Genomic DNA, 22,583 nt, shown 5'->3' with positions numbered 1-22,583 from the left:
TATAAGCGTTTCTTTGTATTTGCCCCAAGTGCTGCCGGCGAGGGCCTGGACGATTTTGTTACGCATCTGAACTTGGTCATGATCGAAAGTCACACCTGGTAGTTTAAGGTGTATTACAGTCGGTAAAGTCATCGTCGTTGATGTCTAATAATTCCGACACTTGCCACGTCCCCAATGTAAATAAGGTCGCTGTGACTTTGATAGGTGGCAGTGCCAAATTTCTCTAGGGGAATAAATTGGAAGGACAAGGGAAATAATCGTTAATTGTATAGCATATTTTACCAATGGATGGGCCAGAACCTGCGACCATTATCGAGCAATCATCGACGTGGGTGGGCAAGAGAGCTTCGATATGAAAAAGTTAAACAAAAGTGGGGACAAGAAATCACCCTGCACCGCAGGGACCTTATTAAGTTGGTCCTTATAGAAGCTTTGGTTAGAAATCGATATATGTAGTTTAGCCATCATCATCATTAAATGGTATCCAGCGATATAATCCAGCTGGAAAAAATCCAGTGACCTCGCTAGCCAGGCCAAGGCATATGAGTAAAGGAAAAGCTTTCGGCCAAGCGCCAAACAATGAAGGAATGAAGCATGGCATTATTTAATAATTAAATACACAACTTTATTGTCGCATAATACATACAAATACAGCTTTCATAAATCAACGAATATACATATGTAAATCAATATCTTGCAACAAATATTTATAGGTAGAAATTATTTCAATCCTTTTTAAATATCACTTCAACCGTGGGAACGCATGTTATTTTACCTCAATGGACACGTGTTACGATCAATGCATAAGTTATGGATCTAACGATTACTATTTGTCACTAGTAGGTATATGCCATTAATCCGACCTACTATTTTAGAGCTATTGTGATTTAAAAAATTCGTTTCGATCACGGATCATAACACGTAATACGGGCCGAGGGCCAGTATCGTATTTTACGGTCCGAGATCCAAAGTAATTTTTTAAATCACATTAGACAGGGCGTACTAACTAGATTCATAATTGATCAGTATTTTTATTAAAGGCCTGACAGTTTCATACTTATTCGAGTGAAAATGGTTTTCCATCCGTGACCCTATCACACGATACCACCCTAGTTCAAACGCAGGGTCATTCAGTTATTCTTGAATTGAAAAAAGTCCACTGCTAATCCTAATATCGGCGCTCCTTCTTGAGTTATATTATTTTCTTTTATAGTTAACGCTTCCACTGCATTATCGCTCACGTGGTCATAGTGTGACGATACTAGACTCGATGCAACTGATGATTGTACTGCAGCACGTGGCGGTTGCAGTAGATTTGCATCAACCAATTTAGTTATGCCATCATGCACTAAATCATCAACAGCGCGAAGAAGACTCTCCTCAGATGGTGGTAATAATTTTCCACCAGCAGATAAATTTAACTTTTGTGCTGCCTCATCAGTTAGCGTATTATCCAAGCTGATAGCGTTATAGTCAATACTGGGTGTGTTTACATTTGTTGCAATAAGTCGTTGTCGTTTTTGTTCTTCACCATTGTACGAATGTTGCTCCATATTGTCCATCAAAGGCGCATCAGTTTCTATGGCAGACATATCGAGTGCATACTGACCTTCAGGTATTCCCAGCACACGTGCTGTACGTGCACTAACAAAGTGTAAACCCGAGGTATTACGTATTAGACGTGTATTTCGTAGCTGTAGTTGTTCGATGAGATCATTTAATTCATTTAGGAAAAGATCAGCACGTTGATCTTCGTTAAGTAGTGGATTTTTTAACTTTGATATAAGAAAATGAAATAGTGTAATTTCTTCGTTAGGATTTTCAATGTCCGCACCAACTTGCTGCCGTGACGACTCTTGCACAGGTGGCTGCTGTTCAGTAATACTAGCTAGCATATGATCGGGATGCTGTGTAAAATGCCGTTTTAAACGGCGTCCTAAAAATATTTTACCACATTTTGGACATATAGATTCAGGTGGAACTCGTCTTTTATTTACTATTTCTGTTGCGCTAGAAGTAGATAACGGAGGATCTTCTTTAATTTGCACTGAGAAGTCCTTATCTTTCGCATCCTCGATCAAATCCTTTGTAGGATCTAATTCCAAAAGTTGTGTTCCATCGCTACTAACATCATGGGTTTGCGGCTTAACTGATTTCACCACGCGGCCCGAACGTGTACGTAATAATGGCCGCTGAAAATTATCATTAGCTTCGGTTTGTTTTGCTTCTTTAGCGTTTTGTTCGACTTTAATTTTTTTAGGCAAAGAGGGCGGTATTTGTTCATTGGCATTTTCCATTGGTAGCTTTCTGGGTCTGCCTCTTTTCAGCTTGAATGGTCGATGTATATCCTGCTGTTGTTGTATTAACGATATATACTCACTAGCAGTTGTGTTTGGTGGATAGTCGTCAAGATCCACATCTTCTGGACCTAGTAGATGATATATTATTCTTCTACTGCTGTTGGGCTGTGTGCGCTTTACTTCGTTTTTGTTCCTACAAAAAATGTGGCATTAGTTTCATAGAGTACTAGCATATTACATTATGAATCTTTAAAGATAGCCCATGGCCTCTGATAGTAAGTTGTTGTTGGTAAAACCTAAAAAGCACTCCCCGAAGGTTAAGGAAATGTTGCTGATGTGAGTAGTCCTTTTCAGTATATCAATCCGATACGCGCCGGTACTTCGCCGACTGCACGGGAACAATTTTTGTCTCTTCGATCCTTTGAGTCTGTTAATTTAAGTCGCCTCTTATAACAGACATGACTTGCGTCAAGAATTTTCAATCCATTTAACCGGCTGGGGGATAACTGATCACACACTGCTACAACAACAACGACATAACTGTTAAGCGAACATCTTCATAAGTACTATGATGAGATGCGGCGCCCCCAGCGGATTAGGGGGCTTAGAATATACCCGCGGTAGGTATTCCTGTCGTAAGAGGTGACTAAAATAGCGCAATATATAGCTTCTCCAACCCAATTGCCAACCTCACTTATCCGTGGCGAATCCTGTTTCATTAACAGTCGAGCCTCTGGCGACCCCGAAATCCTCATGGAACTAGGGGGTGGGGAGTGCCGGATGGCCTAGAATGTTTAATGTGGTCATATAAATCGTTCCCGAGATGGTCGGGCTAGTACCTTATCGGTGCTTTTTTACCGGAACGTACCGGATCTATATCCGGCAAAGGACCATCAACATCGATAACACTCCCCATAACTTTCGGGGAGTGTCTTTATCGTTAATACAACAATAACACCAACGAGATCCCGCGCCTACCAAGACAGCCGTTTGATCCAGCCAGGCATACATACTGGCTCTAAGCAAAGAGCCACACGCGCCCCGTGCACCCTGTTATTAATATACAATATCCTACTCTTGCAGAAGAAGAAAACACACTACCAAGGGAGACGTGTTAATGGTGCTTTGTTACCGGAACGTGCAGGATCTATATCCGGCAAAGGACCATCAACATCGATAACACTCTCCAAGGCCTTCGGGGTGTCCTTATCGCTACAACAACAACAACGTGATGTACCCTGGCCTATCTTCGTTCTGTATACTGAAATAGGTTAAACTCTTACTTGTCCAGCATCAACCTCGACAAACGTAATGAATGTCCTTCATGCGATGTGTCCCCACATGACATCTACCATCATTTAAATTGTAGTGTGGAACCTACTCCTCTAACGCCAATCTCCCTATGGTTCGCCCCTGCTAAAACTGTCAGTTTCTTTGGACTCCCGTTAAAGGACTTTGATGACAATTTATGAGTGGTCGTGTCCATTGAATGGGGCGAAGCAATGTTAACACAACAACAACAACCCCCAATATAACCTTAATATTTACCTATCGATCTCTAATTGATCATTTGGCGCTGACTTTAGTATACTGGAAGCTAATTTTAATAGAATATCGGAAGATGAAATCTCAATGCCTTTGCTGTTGGCATCTGCCATACAATTTTCTTGTTCACTGTTCCCGTACTGCTCTTTGGATTCTTCTGCACCGGAACAATTTTCAAACTGATTTCTGGAAATGATTTTTCCTTTAGCTCGCTTTGTTGTGAAGAATACATTAGTTGCTTCTGTGGCAGCATTTTTCTTGTTACAATCACTTGAAGTTAACGGCGCATTTGCTATCTTTTTGTAAATGCCAGGCACCATAAACGGCGCATTAACAGGCTGCAGCTCATTTTGATTTACCGAGTATAAAGAAAGTTCTTCCTCTGGTAACACTTGCGTATCCGACGATATGAGAAATGCTTCGTTGTCGCACGCTGGCAGAAAGTCAAAATTTGCAGCATCCGTAGCATTGTTGGAATTTACGAAGTTAGCAAGCGGTGTTTTCCGTGGGGCTGTTGTGGCTGCTTTCGCAGGAATTTCTAAGCCCTAAATAATATAAAGGAAAAATGTCATCAAATTATTAGGGATATGGATTGAATACCTCGTTGTGTTTCAGAAGCTCCTCGATTTCTTCAAAAATGTTATCCATTTCTTCATTGGACTTTCTGTAACTCGTAATTCCACCACCGCTGCCATTATGAAATGAATTAAAATCTTGTAAGGACATTATTACATAGTCTTCCCTCGGTTGCGGTGTTAATTAAATATACTTTTAGACTTCCCGCTTTTCCTTGTATATTTTTTGATACATGTACAATGTAAGCAAAAACACATTGATAAGTTGAAATGCATTTTCAAAACAGAATGACATGCAAAGCAAAAGGAAAAATAATATTTGTAATAGATCTGATCCACAAACGAAGATAAAGGAAAAGGAGAAAGACAAAAACGCAGTGCTGCCACACGGCGAGAAAATTTAACATTATTGCCTGCCTATGTAAATGCAAGAGCTCTGTTATATTGCCTATGTAAATGTAAATACAAGAAACAAGAGCTCCGTTATTACCTTATTAAGGGCCAACTAATGGCGACTTATCCATAACCAGATAAAACAGCAGATCGAACCAACTTTATGGATATCAATGTAATCGATTAAGGCAAGGTGCACACGAGGCTACGCGTCATAGACGCGTACAAGATATTTCATTTCATTTCATTTCATTTATTTATTACGGCAAAAAAGCCTAATTCATAAATTAAATTATATTACAATTTACTATCTTATTGCTAAGGTTTTACAATATTCATAAAGTTTTGCTTTAAAAGCCCCGATTTCATTACAACTTTTTATATCTATAGGCAGTTCATTGAAACTTTTTAGACCTTTATAAAAAATATTTTGCTGATCTATTTCAGTTCTGAATAAAGGCAGTTTGAAATTGTGTTTATTCCTTGTATTAATGTTATGTGTTTGCTTAACTAATACTACGTTTTTACTTAGATATTCAGGTACATTTTCACTTTTAATATTAAATATAAACTTCATAGCGTGAAAAAAAATCTTTTGCTTTACACTTAACCAGTTCAAACTTCTCAGCATATCAGCCGTACGAGTATCTCTAGGTTTTTTAAGAATAAATCTCATACATCTGTTTTGCATCTTTTGAAGTTTATCTATTTCTTTGTCTGACACAATGAATAGAATAGATGGGCAGTTTACAAAGTGCGGTTCTATAATGGACTTATATATAATTATTTTGTACTTTTTTTGAATATATTTGGATGTTCTCTGCATAACCCCAATTTTTTTCGCAATTTTCTGGACTGTGTAGTTTATATGTTCTTCAAACTTGAGTTTGTTATCAATTATAATTCCCAAATATTTTATACTGTCAACTTTTTGTATGCTTTCATCATTTATTTTTAAACCAATTATATCCTCATTAACGTTCCTCCTTGTTATTATCATAAATTTCGTATTATTTATATTAAGTTTCAGTCTATTTCCGCACAACCATTTCTACAGGTTATTCAGTTCATGTTGTATTTTAGAAAGTGCAGAATTAATATTATTCTCACTAATCATTATTAATGCATCATCAGCGAATAGTTTAATTTCACAACCTTCAATAGCGTTAACTATATCATTAATATAAATTAAGAACAGTATCGGTGCCAAAACTGAGCCTTGTGGTAACCCTATGGGTACTTCTAATTCATCAGACATCACGGTATTTATAACCGTTTTCTGTCTCCTCTGCTTCAAATAGCTGCGAAACCAGTCAAGTTCTATACCAGTTATACCAATACGTTCCATTTTTTTGATTAAGATCTCCCTATCCACTGTTTCAAAAGCTCGTTTGAGGTCTAGGAAGACTGAAACAACCACTTTTTTTTTATTTAACTCTTCTTTCCAGTCATGTATCACCAAATTAAGAGCTGTCTCACATGAATGTTTCTTTCTAAAGCCTGACTGCTGGTGGGCTAGTATATTATTATCTTCAAGGTATTTCGTTAACTGGTTCTTAACATAAGCTTCAAGTATTTTACAATCACTAGGCAGCGTGTTTATGGGTCTAAGTTCTTCAGGTTTTACTGTCTTTTTAACTTTTTCCACTGGTATCACCGTTGACGTTTTCCACTTTTCATATAGCTACAAAAAGCAAACAATTATTGAAAAAAATAAAAAATTAAATTTCTGCAGCTATATCCGTCCCCAAAACCAAAGGAAAATAGGTATTAAACGTTGTTTATATCCCCGTGCCTTTGAAAATTTGAATGGCAATTTTAAACCACCGCGGACTAGAGAAAAGGGTGATTTCTAGTTTCCAATACTTTTTAGCCTTTTAAACGCTTCAACACTGTCTAACCAAGCTGTTGTGGTGTTTAATACTCTTTTTCGCTTTGGTAATATACCTTTCACGCACATTTATACTAAAGTACCGTTTTTTAACTAATTACACAAATTTGCCTACAAAAAAATGTAAACAAACATCTTGTTCTTCCTTTTTTTCTAGCGTACGTACGATCAATGACCAACATTGCTGTATGCTTACCTACACGAAAATTTCATACTTTGTCGCTTCCATTCAAATACATGTGTTCGGCATCAAAGGGACAATTGCTATTGGTTTTTGGTTGCTCGCCATATCCATAATCTAAAAATATTTGAGATGGTGAATTTAATAACTTTTTGTAGATTTTATTCATTGTTTTGGATACGTTATGACTAAGAGACTTATTTTTTGTGGAATATGTCTAAAAATATTTGAGTTGGTGAATTTATTAACTTTTTGTATATTTTATTTGTGTTGTTTTGGATACGTTTTGACTAAGGGACTTATTGTTTGTGGAATATGTGTGTAATTTTTTGCGTTTTCCTAATTTTTAAGAAAATGTCAGATGTTTAAGGTTATGGTGTTATGGTGTTATGGTCTCAATTCTCTCAATGATCCAGAGCATTCCCGTGAGAATTGAGCGTGAGCCGGAGCTTTAAAGCTCACTGGATGACGGCAAATGGAGATATGGTTACGATTATGGCGTTAGGACCCAGCGGGCGGGTTAGGGGGTCAGAATATACCCGCGGTAGTTATGCTTGTCGTAAGAGGCGACTAAAATACCAGAATCAAGGATTGTGTAGAGCAATCCTTTCAGGTTGCCAGCGCAATATATAGCTTCTACAAACCTAATTGTCAACCTCGCTTATCCGTGGCGAATCCTGTTTCATTAACAGCCGAGGCTCTGGCGACCCAAGCTCCTCATGGAACTTTGGGGGTTGGGAGGGAGGGATGACCTGAGGTTTAATGTGTCCATATAAATCGTTCCCGAAGTTGGTCGGGCTAGTACCTTAATGGTGCTGTGTTACCGGAGCGTAACGGATCTGTATCCGGCAAAGGACCATCACATCGATAACACTCCCCAAAGCCTTCGGAGAGCAACCTAATCGCTACAACAAAAACACTATGGCGTTAGGATGTCTCTTTTTGAGTTTCATACCCACACCCAAACGCATGGTTTAATTATGTTAGCTCATCTCATCAGCTGATTTCATTGGCAACATTTTACTTACACATACAAAAACTGCTAAGTTTTACGTTTCCATTCCATACCATTCGCACCAACACCAATACACAGTTTTGACAATTTGAACAGACATATGCCGGAGTCATTGGTGCCGTATGTCGTATCGCTGTATCCGTATCCCTAACGTAATCAGCTGTTTATCGTTACGACGGTAAACCAAAACCCAATTGGTTGGCTACGATACGGTTACGACCTTAGCGGCACCAATAATCGATTGCATTGATTCTCATAATATTGGTCGAATCAGCTGTTAAAAGGTTACCGATACGGATACCGATAAAGCACCAATGTCTCCAGCTATATTTTGTTGCTTTACAGATGAGCCAACCTGATATAGTTGAATAAGATAAGATTAATTGTAATAGATTTCACTCAACTCTGGGCTACGAACAGCTGTTTTTATTATCTCTTCCAATTTCTTTTTTGTTTATCACACACAGAATAAATAAACAGTGGAAAAATAAATATAGATAATTTGAGGATAATAAATCCTAAAATCAACATAACTAAATTCGACGTCAGAGCAGCAAAATTTGCACACATACAAACGAGTGTATTTAAAAGCAGAATAGCAACAAATGAAAAGGTTTATTGAGTATGTAAACATTTGTAAAAAGACTCGTGGGTGGGCATATTTTGATGAGCGACTACAAGTGAATTGATTGCGTTAAATAATCAGGAAAATAATTTAGGCCAAGTCTAGTACCGTTGTTTTATTCATTTCGTAGTTTTAGATTTGTGTCGCAATATTAAACGCTGATTTGTACGCATAATAAATTTTACAGCTTAATGCAAATAAATGTTAAACCAAGTGCAAAAAGACGAATGAAAAAATAATGTGAAATCGATGAGCGAATGAATAGAAAAAATCGGTAGAAACAACTTGAGTAAGCATATGAAAAATCTGGAAACAAAGTAACTGCGCCATAAGGGACACATCGTTTCGTTGAAAAAATTATGTCAAGCGAATTACTGTCTTCATTTTTTAAATCGAAGTGAACCCAAATCAAACGTCGAAAATTTGGCTAATTATAAAACGGAAATATTGAACGAATTATTTGTGATAAATTCTTGGCCAAATTGCAATTTAAACAGAAGTAGAAAGCGAAGAAGTGCATGCATAGGATAGGGAAGTTATACTACATATGCAAGTGCATCCAATAAAAACAAAGCGAAATAAAATCTGACATAACCAAATCAATCAGACTGCAATGCAAATCAAGTCGCTGGAACTATTGGTTATTGATCTCTAACCAGAATGGCTTCTGCTGGGGTTTCCTATATTTGTCAGTTGGAAGCATTTGTTTAGTATTGTATGAGGGTACATATTATATATATATGTAATTAGTGAGAACAGGTAGACATCAATTTGCAATTCATACGCATACATGCCTTCTAATTAAATTAACGCTCCAAGTACTGGGTTGACATTGTCATCAGCTGACCAAAGGAACTGTGGTCAACTGGCTATTTAAAAATCACTCAATAACCACAGGCCACTGGTAAGTTCGATCCTTATTATTTTGTAGCTAATACGTATATAGGTACATGTGCATAGAATATTAATAGAGTAAATGTCACACTGGCGGCCACCGTGGTGTGGTGGTAGCGTGCTCCGCCTATCACACCGTATGCCCTGGGTTCAACTCCCGGGCAAAGCAACATCAAAATTTTAGAAATAAGGTTTTTCAATTAGAAGAAAATTTTTCTAAGCGGGGTCGCCCCTCGGCAGTGTTTGGCAAGCGCTCCGGGTGTATTTCTGCCATGAAAAGCTCTCAGTGAAAACTCATCTGCCTTGCAGATGCCGTTCGGAGTCGGCATAAAACATGTAGGTCCCGTCCGGTCAATTTGTAGGGAAAATCAAGAGGAGCACGACGCAAATTGGAAGAGAAGCTCGGCCTTAGATCTCTTCGGAGGTTATCGCGCCTTAAATTTATTTTATTTTTAAATGTAACACTAAACAGGCACAACAAATAATATTTAAAACTTTTAATGCAGCGAGTTAAAATAATTTTAAAGCAGTTTAACTTGCATTAAAAAGCTTGAATTAAAATGGATTGGTGGAGGACAACGTTAATTTTATAAAAAGACGTTTTTTTTTAAATACTACCTTTTCCCAAAATAAAAAGGAAATACAATCAGTGTCAAAAGAATGTGTACACCCGTCTACTTTAACAATGTAAGCTCTATTAAGGGTTTTCCAGGCGACACAATGGATATATTTTTTGGAGGTAACATGGGTCGAATGCTAATACGCGTCTACAAATATCAGGAGAGGTCAAACGGCGCGTATATTGACCTCGAAAGTAATAATCTAAAGGCGGAAAATAAATTTTTTTTCTGTCCGGAAACATTTTTCCTCTGTACGGAGATATTTGCAGTTAAAATTAGCAACTTTCATGACGTTGTTGTACTCAGTAAAAAGCTTTGTGTACGACGGGATTGTGCTCATATTTAACTTTGATCTCACCCCATTGGGGCACCGGACAGGGTAACTATTGATAAGCGGGACCGAAGGTCTCCAAGGCAGAAAGGGGTTCTGTGCAAAAAACTATGATTTTCACCACTGGTTTTCGGAGGATAATTTTTTTGGTTTTTCGTTAATATCTTTTGAACGAGTTAAGCTTTTTATTTTCCTCCTTCGGATTAATAATACTGCTGTCATGACGTGTCGTTTGACATCTCTCCCGATAATGTTGGACGCATATGAGCAGTCGACCTCTGTTTTATACCTTAACCCAAAAATCATACAAAAAGGACTTCATATGTTTATTCAGAAGAAAGTGTACAAATTGAAGTTCATGTGTTTGCAACGACAGAAGCCGTCATATCCATAACACTTTGGGTGGCAGGAGGCTTAATGAACTATTAAAAGTGTTAGGGTAGTCGCGATCTGTAGTTATATTGGTAGAAGAACATTTTTTGCATAGAAAAAAACCTCTATCGACATTCGCGCGTTTGTAATCAAATATTATTAGAAAGGAAAAACCTTGCACCGAATTAGAGATATTAATATTATAGAAGTTACGTGACTGTAAGAAATATTAAAGACAAAGAAAAAAAGAAGGAAGTCTAAGTTCGGGTGAAACCGAACATTACATACCCAGATGTACACTTCAAATGCTGTGGTTGTTTGTTTTGTGTGCTTAAGGGTGTTACAAGGGTGCGCAATCTATATATATATAAATCAAATTCTGTGTGTGTGTGTATTCGCTATGGAAACGTATTTCCCACACTTCAATCATCACCAAATTTTGGTTATAAGTTCTTTCGATCAACGGGAAGGTTTTAGGCTAAAAATAATTTCGATATATAAAAGGGGCGTGGTACCTCCCATACAAATGGAATCTTTGGTACTGCATAACTTTGAAGGTATACAGAGAGAAAAGTCAAAGAAACGCTCATTACCACATACAAAGCAATTGGCCAGCCGTTTGCGTGCTACGCGTCCCCTATATGGTCGCCAAGCCTAAACACAACCCACTGAAAGAAGCTACAGACCTGCCAAAATACTGCGCTCAGAACCGCTCCGGGCTGTCTTCTTATGTCCCCAGAACACCATCTACATAATGAGGCGAGAATACTCCCCATCAGGGAGAGGAATGAGATGCTAACCAAACAGTTCCTGTTGAATACCCAGAAACCTGGGCATGCCAACAGACATCTGATTGATGAGCCAACACCGCCTAGGGACTTAAAGAGTCATCTCCATAAGCATTTTGAGGAAATACGGCACCTGAGAACTCAGCCGTATAAAGCAAAGAAAACACAAGCAGGTCATTGGTGAACTCCACAAACAGGCGTCGGACCTTTATGCCGGGAATTGCCCGGTGAACCCAGTACTCAGGGAACAGTACCCAAACTTGCGGAAGAGAAACGCATACTCCCCAGCGAAACGCGAGTCCCTCTGGCTCAACTTCGTTCTGGATACTGTAACAGGTTAAACTCTTACATATCCATCATCAACCCCGACATACAAAATGTATGCCTCGCTTGCAATGTGTCCCCACATGACACCAACCATCTCTTTAATTGTAATGTGGAACCAACGCCTCTAACACCCCTTTCGTTATGGTCCACCCCAGCAAGTTTCCTTGGACTCCCGTTAGAGGATATTGATGACAATTTATGATCGGTCGCAGCTATTAGGTGGGGCGAAACATTGCTACAACAACAACATGAGGTCAATCCCTAACCACCAAGAAAATATGGAATTGGGAAAAAGGGGGCGTGGCACCTCCCATACAAATCTATATATATAAAAATCAAATTCTGGGTGTGTGTTTGCTATGGAAACATATTTCCCACACTTCAATCATCACCAAATTTTGAATATATGTAGGTTCCTTCGATCAACGGGAAGGTTTTAGGCTAAAAATAATTTCGAAATATAAAAGGGGCGTGGCACCTCCCATACAAATGGAATCTTTGGTACTGCATAACTTTGAAGGTATACATGCCAGAACATTGAAATTCAGTAAGAAGTTATATGAGGTCAATCCCTAATACCACCAAGAAAATGCGGAATTGGGAAAAAGGGGGCGTGGCACCTCCCATAAAAATGGAATCTTTGGTACTGCATAACTTTGAAGGTATACATGCCAGAACATTGAAATTCAGTAAGGAGTTATATGAGGTCAATCCCTAACACCAACAAGAAAATTTCGAATTAGGAAAAAGGGGGCGTGGCACCTCCCATACAAATGGAATATATCATACTGCTTATCTCTGGATGTAGTAATGGTAGGATAATGAAAATTGGTATAGAGCTATATGACGTTAAGTCCTAATACCTCCTGTAAAATTTAGAATTTGGAAAAAGGAGCGTGGCACCTTCCCTACAATGAGATTTTTCAGAACTATGGCTGCCGTACAAACTTAGGTTATTTTAGCACTAAAGTTTGACTGCATAGTTTGGCAAAATTGTTTAGCTTCAGTCTATCTACATCTATATATATAAAAATCAAATTCTGTGTGTGTGTATGTTCGCTATGGAAACGTATTTCCCACACTTCAATCATCACCAAATTTTGTCTATAGGTTCCTCCGATCAACGCGAATGTTTTAGGCTAAACACAATTTCGATATATAAAAGTGGCGTGGCATCTCCCATACAAATGGAATCTTTGGTACTGCATAACTCTGAAGGTATACATGTCAGAACATTGAAATTCAGTAAGGAGTTATATGAGGTCAATCCCTAACACCAACAAGAAAATTTCGAATTAGGAAATAGGGGGCGTGGCACCTCCCATACAAATGGAATATATCATACTGCATATCTCTGGATGTAGTAATGGTAGGATAATGAAAATTGGTATAGAGCTATATGACGTTTAGTTCTAATACCTCCTGCAAAATTTGAAATTTGGAAAAAGGAGCGTGGCACCTTCCCTGCAATGAGATTTTTCAGAACTATGGCTGCCGTACAAACTTAGGTTATTTTAACACTAAAGTTTGACTGCATTGTTGAGTTTGGCTGTTTTTCCTTTTGGACGTTTAGTTGTTGTTGTTGTAGCAATGCTCGCCCCACCTAATAGCCGCGACCGATCACAAATTGTCATCAATATCCTCTAACGGGAGTCCAAGGAAACTTGCCGTTTCAACAGGGGTGGACCATAAGGAAAGGGGTGTTAGAGGCGTTGGTTCCACATTACAATTAAAGAGATGGTTGGTGTCATGTGGGGACACATTGCAAGCGGGGCATACATTTTGTATGTCGGGGTTGATTCTGGATAGGTAAGAGTTTAACCTGTTACAGTATCCAGAATGAAGTTGAGCAAGAGTGACACGCGTTTCCTTGGGGAGTATGCGTTCCTCTTCCGCGAGATCTGGATATTTTTCTTCAAGTACTGGATTCACCGGGCAATTCCCGACATAAACGTCCGACGCCTGTCTATGGAGTTCACCAAGGACCTGCTTGTGTTTTTCGCTTCATACGGCTGGGTTCTCAGGTGCCGTATTTCCTCAAAATGCTTACGGAGATGACTCCTTAGGATGCCCAGGTTTCTGGGTATTCAACAGAAACTGTTTGGTCAGCATCTCATTTCTTTCCCTGATGGGGAGTATTCTCGCCTCATTATGCAGATGGTGTTCTGGGGACATAAGAAGACAGCCCGTGGCGATTCTGAGAGCAGTATTTTGGCAGGCCTGTAGTTTCTTCCAGTGGGTAGTTTTTAGGCTTGGCGACCATATGGGTGTCGCGTAGCACGTAATCGGCTGGCTAATTGCTTTGTATGTGGTCATGAGCGTTTCTTTATCTTTTCCCCAGGTACTGACAGCAAGGGATTTGAGGATTTTATTACGGCTCTGAATTCTCGGAACAATTGCGGTTGCGTGCGCACCAAAATGTAGATCCTGATCAAACGTCACACCCAAGATTTTGGGGTGTAGGACAGTCGGTAGCGTAGTGCCATCGACGTGGATGTTCAATATGGTCGACATTTGGGGCGTCCATGTTGTAAATAAGGTCGCGGAAGATTTAGTCGGTGACAATGCCAGGTTTCGCGAGGCGAAAAAACTGGAGAGATCAGGGAGATAGCCGTTTATTTTATTGCATAGCTCATCGATCTCTGGGCCTGGGCCTGTGGCCATTATTGTGCAGTCATCGGCGTAGGAAACGATTGTGACTCCTTCCGGTGGTGAAGGTAGCTTAGATATGTAGAAATTAAACAAAAGTGAACACCACCCTGTGGCACCCCTTGTTTAATTCTCCTTGGTTTTGATGTCTCGTTTCTGAATTGCACCGATGCCTGCCGATCACCCAGATAATTTGCGGTCCACCTTTTAAGACATGGGGGAAGGGTAGACCCTTCCAGGTCTTGCAGTAATGAGCCATGGTTGACCGTATCAAAGGCTTTTGATAGGTCTAGCGCTACGAGTACTGTTCTATGGTGGGGGTATTGATTCAAACCGCAATTTATCTGGGTGCTAATGACATTTAGCGCGGAGGTAGTGCTATAGAGTTTTCTGAAGCCATGCTGATGAGGGGCTAGCTGCAAATGTGCTTGGAAATAAGGGAGCAAAATAGCTTCAAGCGTCTTTGCCACTGGCGATAGGAGAGATATCGGACGATATGACTCACCTACGTTAGCTGGTTTCCCAGGACGTTTAGTAATCTGCTGCCGTTAAAAAAATTTGTTTCAGTCTATCTACATCTTCTATAAAAATCAAATTATGTGTGCGTGTTCCCTATGGAAACGTATTTCCCACACTTCAATCATCACCAAATTTTGGGTATAGGTTCCTTTGATCAAGACGGAGGTTTTTCATATTTCAGAATTAAGAATTTAAAATAAAATTTTTTTTGGCTATGCAAACGAGCAATCTTAGCTCCCAAAAACGATCATGTATACAAAATCAATGTTCGCATTCAAAACCAAATTTCTGGTGAAGTGACGAAATATAAATCGATCGATACAGTTAAAGATGAAGATCAAATTGTGAATTATCCAATTGAATTTCTAAACTCTTTACAATCACCTGGAACGCCTGCGCATATATTAACTTTGAAAATTGGCTCACCAACCATGCTTCTTCGGAATTTATACCCACCGAAATCGTGCAATGGAACCAGACTTTGTGTTAAAAAATTTATGTCGAATGTAATCGAACCAACAATCTTCAGCGGTAAAAGCAAAGGTGAAGATGTGCTCATACCACGGATCCCAATGATTCCGACGGATTTGCCATTCAATTTTAAGCTATTATTATTTCCTGTACGCCTTGCGTTTGCAATTACAATCAACAAAGCACAAGGACAATCGCTTACTGTTGCAGGACCGAACGGAAAAACCAAAAATATTGTGTACCCATATGAATTACAATAAGATGCAATAATAAAATGTTTTAAACTAAAATTTCACCAAATATACGTACAAAATTCAATTCAATTTACAGAACAATAAAATAAATTATCAACAAACAAAACAGAAAAAATAACGCAACACTCATTCTATCTCGGGCGTTACAACGTACGCCGGGTATAGCTAGTAATACATATACATACATATTAGAGGTTTGCGCCGATCACTATATCGGCGGCGGCGGCGTAGGCAGTATTATATACCGACGGCGGCTGCGTGGGCGGCGCGTCGGTGTACGCCGGTGTTCTTGCTTTAAAAAGCTTTTTTCTATTTAAAAAAATAATATTTAGGAAAGGTTTTTTTTGTATGTATTTAAGAGAATCAGCGTTTTGGCGATTTCGTAAAGATCCGGGTTTTTGCCTCAAAGTCTCGGGGATCGTTCAAAAAATTTCAAGAGCAGCTCCTTGCGGAGGGACTGTCCTTCATTCACTTACTCCAGGGAGGCTTCGAATCTAACCTTGGTTGTTGTTGTTGTAGCGAAAAGGACACTCCCATAAGGTTGTTGTTGTAGCGAAAAGGTTGCTTCCCGAAGGCTTTGGGGTGTGTTATCGATGTGATGGTCCTTCGCGGGATGCAGATCCGGTACGATCCGGTACCAAGCCCGACCATCTCGGGAACGATTTGTTATGACCACATGCGACCTTCTATCCTGTCCACCACCAGTCGCTACCATGCCTCCTGACCCTCATACAACATGCCAAGACAGAAGCTATAGGACTTCGGCTTCCAACTCATACCTTCGTGAACATCACTAGAAACTATGTATGTATAGCTCCGAAGACTTTCTAATGGTTTTTTTTTGTCGCGCTATACTGCCGAGCACTACCAGAGAAACACCTTGAAACGTTAGGGAGTAACTATTCGGCCAAGAATGCCGCCCTCAAAATCATAAGCAGTGGAAGTGGTTATTATTGCGTAACTCATGGGCAGGGCCGTAGAGAGAAAATCCGGGCCCGGGACTAAACAATTTGTGGGCCCCCTATAAAACTCCACTAATACATTTGATTAATTTGAATTAATGACGTCTCATTCATGAATCATTATTGATGGATTACATAAAAAAAAAACAATTTTTTTCTCACATCAACTAAATGATTTTTGGACTAAGAGCTGAAAATAAAATTAACACAGAATATTTAGTATTTATACTATTTTATTGTAACGTAGAAATAAAATTCTCTTTTAACAGCCACATATTGTTTCAAATAATGTTTTCTAGTTATTTGGTAACATTTTAATACATTTCTGATAAATTTAATGATGATTATAAATTTTAATTATTCAATATAGAAGGTTCTGGCATTAAAGAGTAGCTTTTCTTGCTTATTTCGCTGCAAAATTTTTTATTATAATATCAAAATTTAACTGTCTTGCCAAAACGGATTCAACACAAAGCGTGGCAATTCCTGAAACCCGCTCTTGAGATGAACACGATATATGAAAGTTTTTGATTCTTGCAAGGACGCTGGAAGAACGTTCTGCACTAGCTACAGAGTGGCATTTAGCAATTCCAATGTGTTTCAAGTGAATTATTTCGCATTCTAAGCTTTGAGAAATGTCCGACTTGTATTTTTCGACAAATTTTGCTGCGTTCACAAAAAGAAAAACGTCTCGTTCAAATTTCTCATAGCTGCAAATTGCTCAGTAATGCCAGTGATTACCGAGTCAAAGATCACCAGAAATGTATTGTTTTTAAAATCACACTCTGAATCATCCGTAATCATCTCATTTAAATTATCTTCAGAACGTCTTTTGGGTTTTCTCTTTCGAATGTCCGGAATCTTTGGCGAGATGTTCAATTGAATAACAACTGTTTTGCATTCGTTTAAAATTGTTTCCGATTAGTTCCTGATCAACTTCAAATCAGCTAATAAGGCATCTGAATGTCGGGCCTCAACATCTATGGTGGCGTCTATAGCTTAGAGGACCACGTTTCTTCCATTAATGGTAGTCAGTATTTGGAACCAAATTTAGGACAGCCAGATACATTCGAACTTGTTGATGTACTTGAGAATGCCGGTAACATCTCCGTATGCTTGCGCAGTCAAATTTGGCTTTTGTCTGAAAGACTATGAAGAGAGCTCGGTACATTTTTTTGAGGATGTCCCATCGTTGTGGACTGCTGCTCTTAATCGTTGTCAAGAGAGTAAAGACTTGAGTGTAATTTTTAACTCTAAACTCTCTTTTTCTAGTACCATTGACTTCGTTGTTTCAATGGTTGGGTTCAGTAGACGTAACACCAGTGATTTAAGGACCCTATGACGTTGAAGGCACTTTATATATCCTTGGTCAGAAGTCGTCTTGAATATTGCTCAATAATATATAATCCTTTCTACGAATATAACTCCTATAAAATTGAGAGAGTTCAAACATTTTTTACAAAAATTGCTTTACGTATGCTTCACTGGACAGACGGCCTCCCATCATATACCAGCAGGTGCAAATTGCTTGGTCTTCAGGCTTTGCATGGCAGAACAACTTGAATCTCACTCATGCTTGCCTATCTATCTAATATATATTCGACCAATTCTAAATATTCTCGCGGATTTTTTTATTCCCGCGGAAATATTCCTCCAATTCTTTTCTCCTAGGGAGAAGAGTAATTGGGGAATAGGAATTTCGAATTTTCGAAGTCAGCTGTATTTCGGGATCATTTTGGGATAATTTCTGGATGGGTTTCGGGATCTGTCCGGGATCCCGTCGGGGTTTTTTCGGTATTTTTTCTGGACTATTTTGGGATAATTTGCGGCCCCTTTAGAGATCAATTATGGATGGTTTTCGGGATCTGTCCGGGATCCCGTCAGTGTCATTTCGGGACTATTTCGGAATCATTTTGGGACCCCTCCTTGATAATTTCTGCATGATTTTCGGGATCTGTCCGGGATCCCGTCGGAGTTATTTCGGGACTATTTCGGGATCATTTGGGAACCCTTTAGGGGTCATTTCGTTACTTTTTCTGTATTATTTCGGGATCATTTGGGGACACTCTCGACATCGTTTCTGGATGGGTTTCGGAATCCGCCCGTGATCCCGTCAGCGTAATTTCGGGACTTTTTCGGGACTATTTCGGAATCATTTTCCAACCCTTCAGAGATCAATTCTGGATGGTTTTCGGGATCCGTCCGGGATCCCGTCAGTGTCATTTCGGGACTTTTTCGGGACTATTTCGGAATCATTTTGGGACCCCTCTTTGTTAATTTCTGCATGATTTTCGGGATCTGTCCGGGATCCCGTCGGAGTTATTTCGGGACTATTTTGGGATCATTTTGGGACCATTTCGGGATAATTTCTGAATGATTTTCGGGATTCGTCCGGGATCCCGTCGGAATTATTTCTGGACTTTTCCGGAATCATTTGTGGATCTCTCCAGATTCATGAATGGGTTTCGTGATCCCGTCAGGGTCAAATGGGGACTTTTCGGGACTATTTCGAGATCATTTGGAGATCCTTCCGGCATTATTTCTGGATGTTATTCGGGATCCATACGGAATCCCGTCAGCGTACTTTCGGAACTTTTTCAGGGTTATATCGGGTTCCGTCAAAAACATTTCGGGACTTTTTTGGGAGTATTTCGGGATCATTTCAAGATAGATACTTCAGGGATAATTTCTTGATAATTTTCGGAATCCCTATAGGATCCCGTCAGATCATTTTGGGACCCCTCCGGGATAATTTCTGGGGCATTTTCGGGATCTGTCCGTGATCCCGTCAGCGTAATTTCGGGACTTTTTCGGGACTATTTCGGAATCATTTTCCAACCCTTCAGAGATCAATTCTGGATGGTTTTCGGGATCCGTCCGGGATCCCGTCAGTGTCATTTCGGGACTTTTTCGGGACTATTTCGGAATCATTTTGGGACCCCTCCTTGTTAATTTCTGCATGATTTTCGGGATCTGTCCGGGATCCCGTCGGAGTTATTTCGGGAATTTTTCGGGACTATTTTGGGATCATTTTGGGACCATTTCGGGATAATTTCTGAATGATTTTCGGGATTCGTCCGGGATCCCGTCGGAATTATTTCTGGACTTTTCCGGAATCATTTGTGGATCTCTCCAGATTCATGAATGGGTTTCGTGATCCCGTCGGGGTCAAATGGGGACTTTTCGGGACTATTTCGAGATCATTTGGAGATCCTTCCGGCATTATTTCTGGATGTTATTCGGGATCCATACGGAATCCCGTCAGCGTACTTTCGGAACTTTTTCAGGGTTATATCGGGTTCCGTCAAAAACATTTCGGGACTTTTTTGGGAGTATTTCGGGATCATTTCAAGATAGATACTTCAGGGATAATTTCTTGATAATTTTCGGAATCCCTATAGGATCCCGTCAGGATCATTTTGGGACCCCTCCGGGATAATTTCTGGGGCATTTTCGGGATCTGTCCGGGATCCCGTCGGAGTTATTTCGGGACGTTTTCGGGACTTTTTTCTGGATTATTTCGGGATCATTTTGGGATGCTTGCGGGATAATTTCTGTATGATATTCGGGATCTGTCCGGGATTCCGTCGGAGTTTTTTCGGGACTTTTTCTGGACTATTTCGGAATCATTTGCGGACCCTTCAGAGATCAATTCTGGATGGTTTTCGGGATCCCGTCAGGGTCATTTCAGGAATTTTTCGGGACTACTTAGGGATCATTTTGGGACCCCTCCTGGTTAATTTCTGAATGATTTTCGGGATCTGTTTGGAAATTTTAGTATCACCTTGGGACCCTTCCGGGATCACTTTAGGTCTCTTCGCAACCGATAGTTTAGCACACATGCCTTTTTAAATTATGAGCTTTTATGGCCGTGGATTTGCTGCTAGTTATTCGTAATTCGGTATGTTTTATCTTCAATCTAACAAAGCTTTTTCGTTCTATTTTTGAGTCTTTTAAATGAATCGTGTAACGAACTGTTATAACTATAATTACACTTTTTGTAATATTTTAACCAACTAAATACCCGAAAAAGCAACACTATTTTCATCTAAAAAATTCTCTTTGGTTTTAGCTAATTGTAGTTTCACTCCTTTGTTCTATGAGTAGTAAGTAATTCTTTCACCCCTCTAATATCAGTTAATTTAATTTAAAAACAAAATGTATTTTTTTTTAATTCGAGAAAACTGCATTGTACTATTCATGAAAGCGCACCTTTCAGCTTATCTTCTAATTTAGTTCTTTTTTTTTACTAAATTACAAAAATAAAATACATTAGACAAAAATAATTTTTAAACAGATAACTTGATAAGCAGGCTAACGTGAATGGGACATATATTTTATTTTCTCCTTTCGGACGGGGCCGCGGGTAAAGGCTAGTAATGTAATAAACGTTAGTACTAATAAAACGAATTATGCTATGAATGAACCTATAACTAGGAATATCCATCTAGCAAATCGATTCAGTAGTGTTCTTAATTTTAATAACAGCTTTTATAAGTTTAAGCTTGAATTGTTTTCTATTTTTAACTAGACTGTAACAAAGCATGTAGTTATCGACATGTAAGAATTGAAGTAGATTATGGTCAGCGCAAAGCATTTATCAAACACCAAAGGTATGTCTCAATTGGGTGAATTTAATTTCAAGAGGTTGTGTAGGCAACCCTCTCAAGGGTTTCCCAGGGCAATATATAGCTTCTCCAACCCAATTGCCAACCTCACCTACCCGTGGCGAATTCTGTTTCATTTACAGCTGAAGCTCTGGCAACCCCAACTTCCTCATGGCACTAGGGGGTGGGGAGGACGGGATGGCCTAGAAGGTTTAATGTGGTCATATAAATCGTTCCCGCGATGGTCGGACTAGTACCTTAATAGTGCTTTGTTAACCGAACGTACCGGATCTATATGCGGCAAAGGACCATCAACATCGGCCCAAAGCCTTCGGGACTGTCTTTATCGTAAATACAACAACAACAACAAAGCATGTACTTTTATACTGAATGAATTAAGTAAGTAAATAAAATGCGCGCACGAAGAAATGACTAGTCATTTAGATTGATATTATTGACTCGTTGACTTAGCACATTTTTTTTGAACAGTTGACGACTTAGCACATTTACACATCATTGCAAACAGCACGTAAAAATTAAAAATTAAAATTATTTTTCTTGTGATCGATGTATTTTGAATTCAGTTTTAAAACTGCATTAATATAAAAATTTTCAAAAAAGTGATTTAGCACATTTTCACATTAAGCTAACGATATATGTATATAAAAAGTGGACGTGGTTATCATCCGATTTCGCTCATTTTCAATACCAATCTATCCTGGGTCCAGATAAGCTCGTGTAAATTTTGTGAAGATATCTCAATATTTACTCAAGTTATCGTGTTTACGGACGGACGGACGGACGGACATAGCACAATCAAATTTTTTTTCGATACTGATGATTTTGATATATGGAAGTCTATAATATAGATATTATCTATCTCGATTCCTTTATACCTGTTCAACCAACCGTTATCCAATCAAAGTAATAATACACTGTGTACAAGTACAGCTGGGTATAAAATAAAATAATTAAAAAATTTTTTTTAAGTTAAACGGTTTTATTGAAAACAATACTTACATGAAGTAATAATAATACGAAAAGCTAGAAAATAATTAGGTAGGTCCTAGGTACTAGTCATCACACTCCTTATCAATCTATGGCGTTGATCAGACAATTAAATAAAAGCGTTGGGCGCGTGAAATTTCTAAAAATCTATCATTATATTTAGTTCATTTAGTGACTCATTATTACAAGGACTCTTTCCTGACAATTTGTTACAACCTAAGTCCTCAATACATAATCCTTCCAAAGACTTTACTCG

The 22,583-nt window shown here is 39.0% G+C and overlaps 2 protein-coding genes across 3 annotated transcripts in view; one reads left to right on the top strand and one right to left on the bottom strand.

The window, feature by feature from the left end:
• Positions 1 to 600: 600 nt before the first annotated feature.
• On the bottom strand, positions 601 to 4,701 carry LOC137249193 (uncharacterized). The gene is made up of 3 exons (XM_067780489.1): positions 4,446 to 4,701; positions 3,849 to 4,390; positions 601 to 2,493 (listed from the first exon to the last, which is right to left on the bottom strand). Exons 1-3 carry the CDS (start codon positions 4,569 to 4,571, stop codon positions 1,131 to 1,133), a joined length of 2,031 nt encoding a protein of 676 aa, XP_067636590.1. The 5' UTR covers positions 4,572 to 4,701; the 3' UTR covers positions 601 to 1,130.
• A 3,681-nt stretch (positions 4,702 to 8,382) lies between these two features.
• The window catches only part of Ypel (Yippee-like), a 94,891-nt gene continuing 80,690 nt past the window's right edge, over positions 8,383 to 22,583 (top strand). The window contains exon 1 of one of the 2 annotated variants that reach the window (XM_067785037.1): positions 8,383 to 9,429. The gene's annotated coding sequence lies outside the window, so the exon portion shown is untranslated. The remainder of the gene's footprint in view (positions 9,430 to 22,583) is intronic. The other variant, XM_067785035.1, reaches the window with a different exon arrangement.

This window comes from Eurosta solidaginis, chromosome 4 (genome assembly GCF_040869045.1).
Source record: "Eurosta solidaginis isolate ZX-2024a chromosome 4, ASM4086904v1, whole genome shotgun sequence".
Classification (NCBI taxonomy): domain Eukaryota; kingdom Metazoa; phylum Arthropoda; class Insecta; order Diptera; family Tephritidae; genus Eurosta; species Eurosta solidaginis.
The sequence above is the reverse complement of the archived record's forward strand: the minus strand, read 5'-3'. Positions and strand labels throughout refer to the sequence as shown.

Bases quoted from the DNA above. Each gene is read 5' to 3' on its own strand.
- LOC137249193 (XM_067780489.1), bottom strand. From the start codon at position 4,571: ATGTCCTTACAAGATTTTAATTCATTTCATAATGGCAGCGGTGGTGGA. The intron at 4,391-4,445 runs GTATTCAATCCA...TATATTATTTAG, and splicing joins AGCTTCTGAAACACAACGAG to GGCTTAGAAATTCCTGCGAA. The intron at 2,494-3,848 runs GTAAATATTAAG...CATTTTTTGTAG, and splicing joins GATCAATTAGAGATCGATAG to GAACAAAAACGAAGTAAAGC.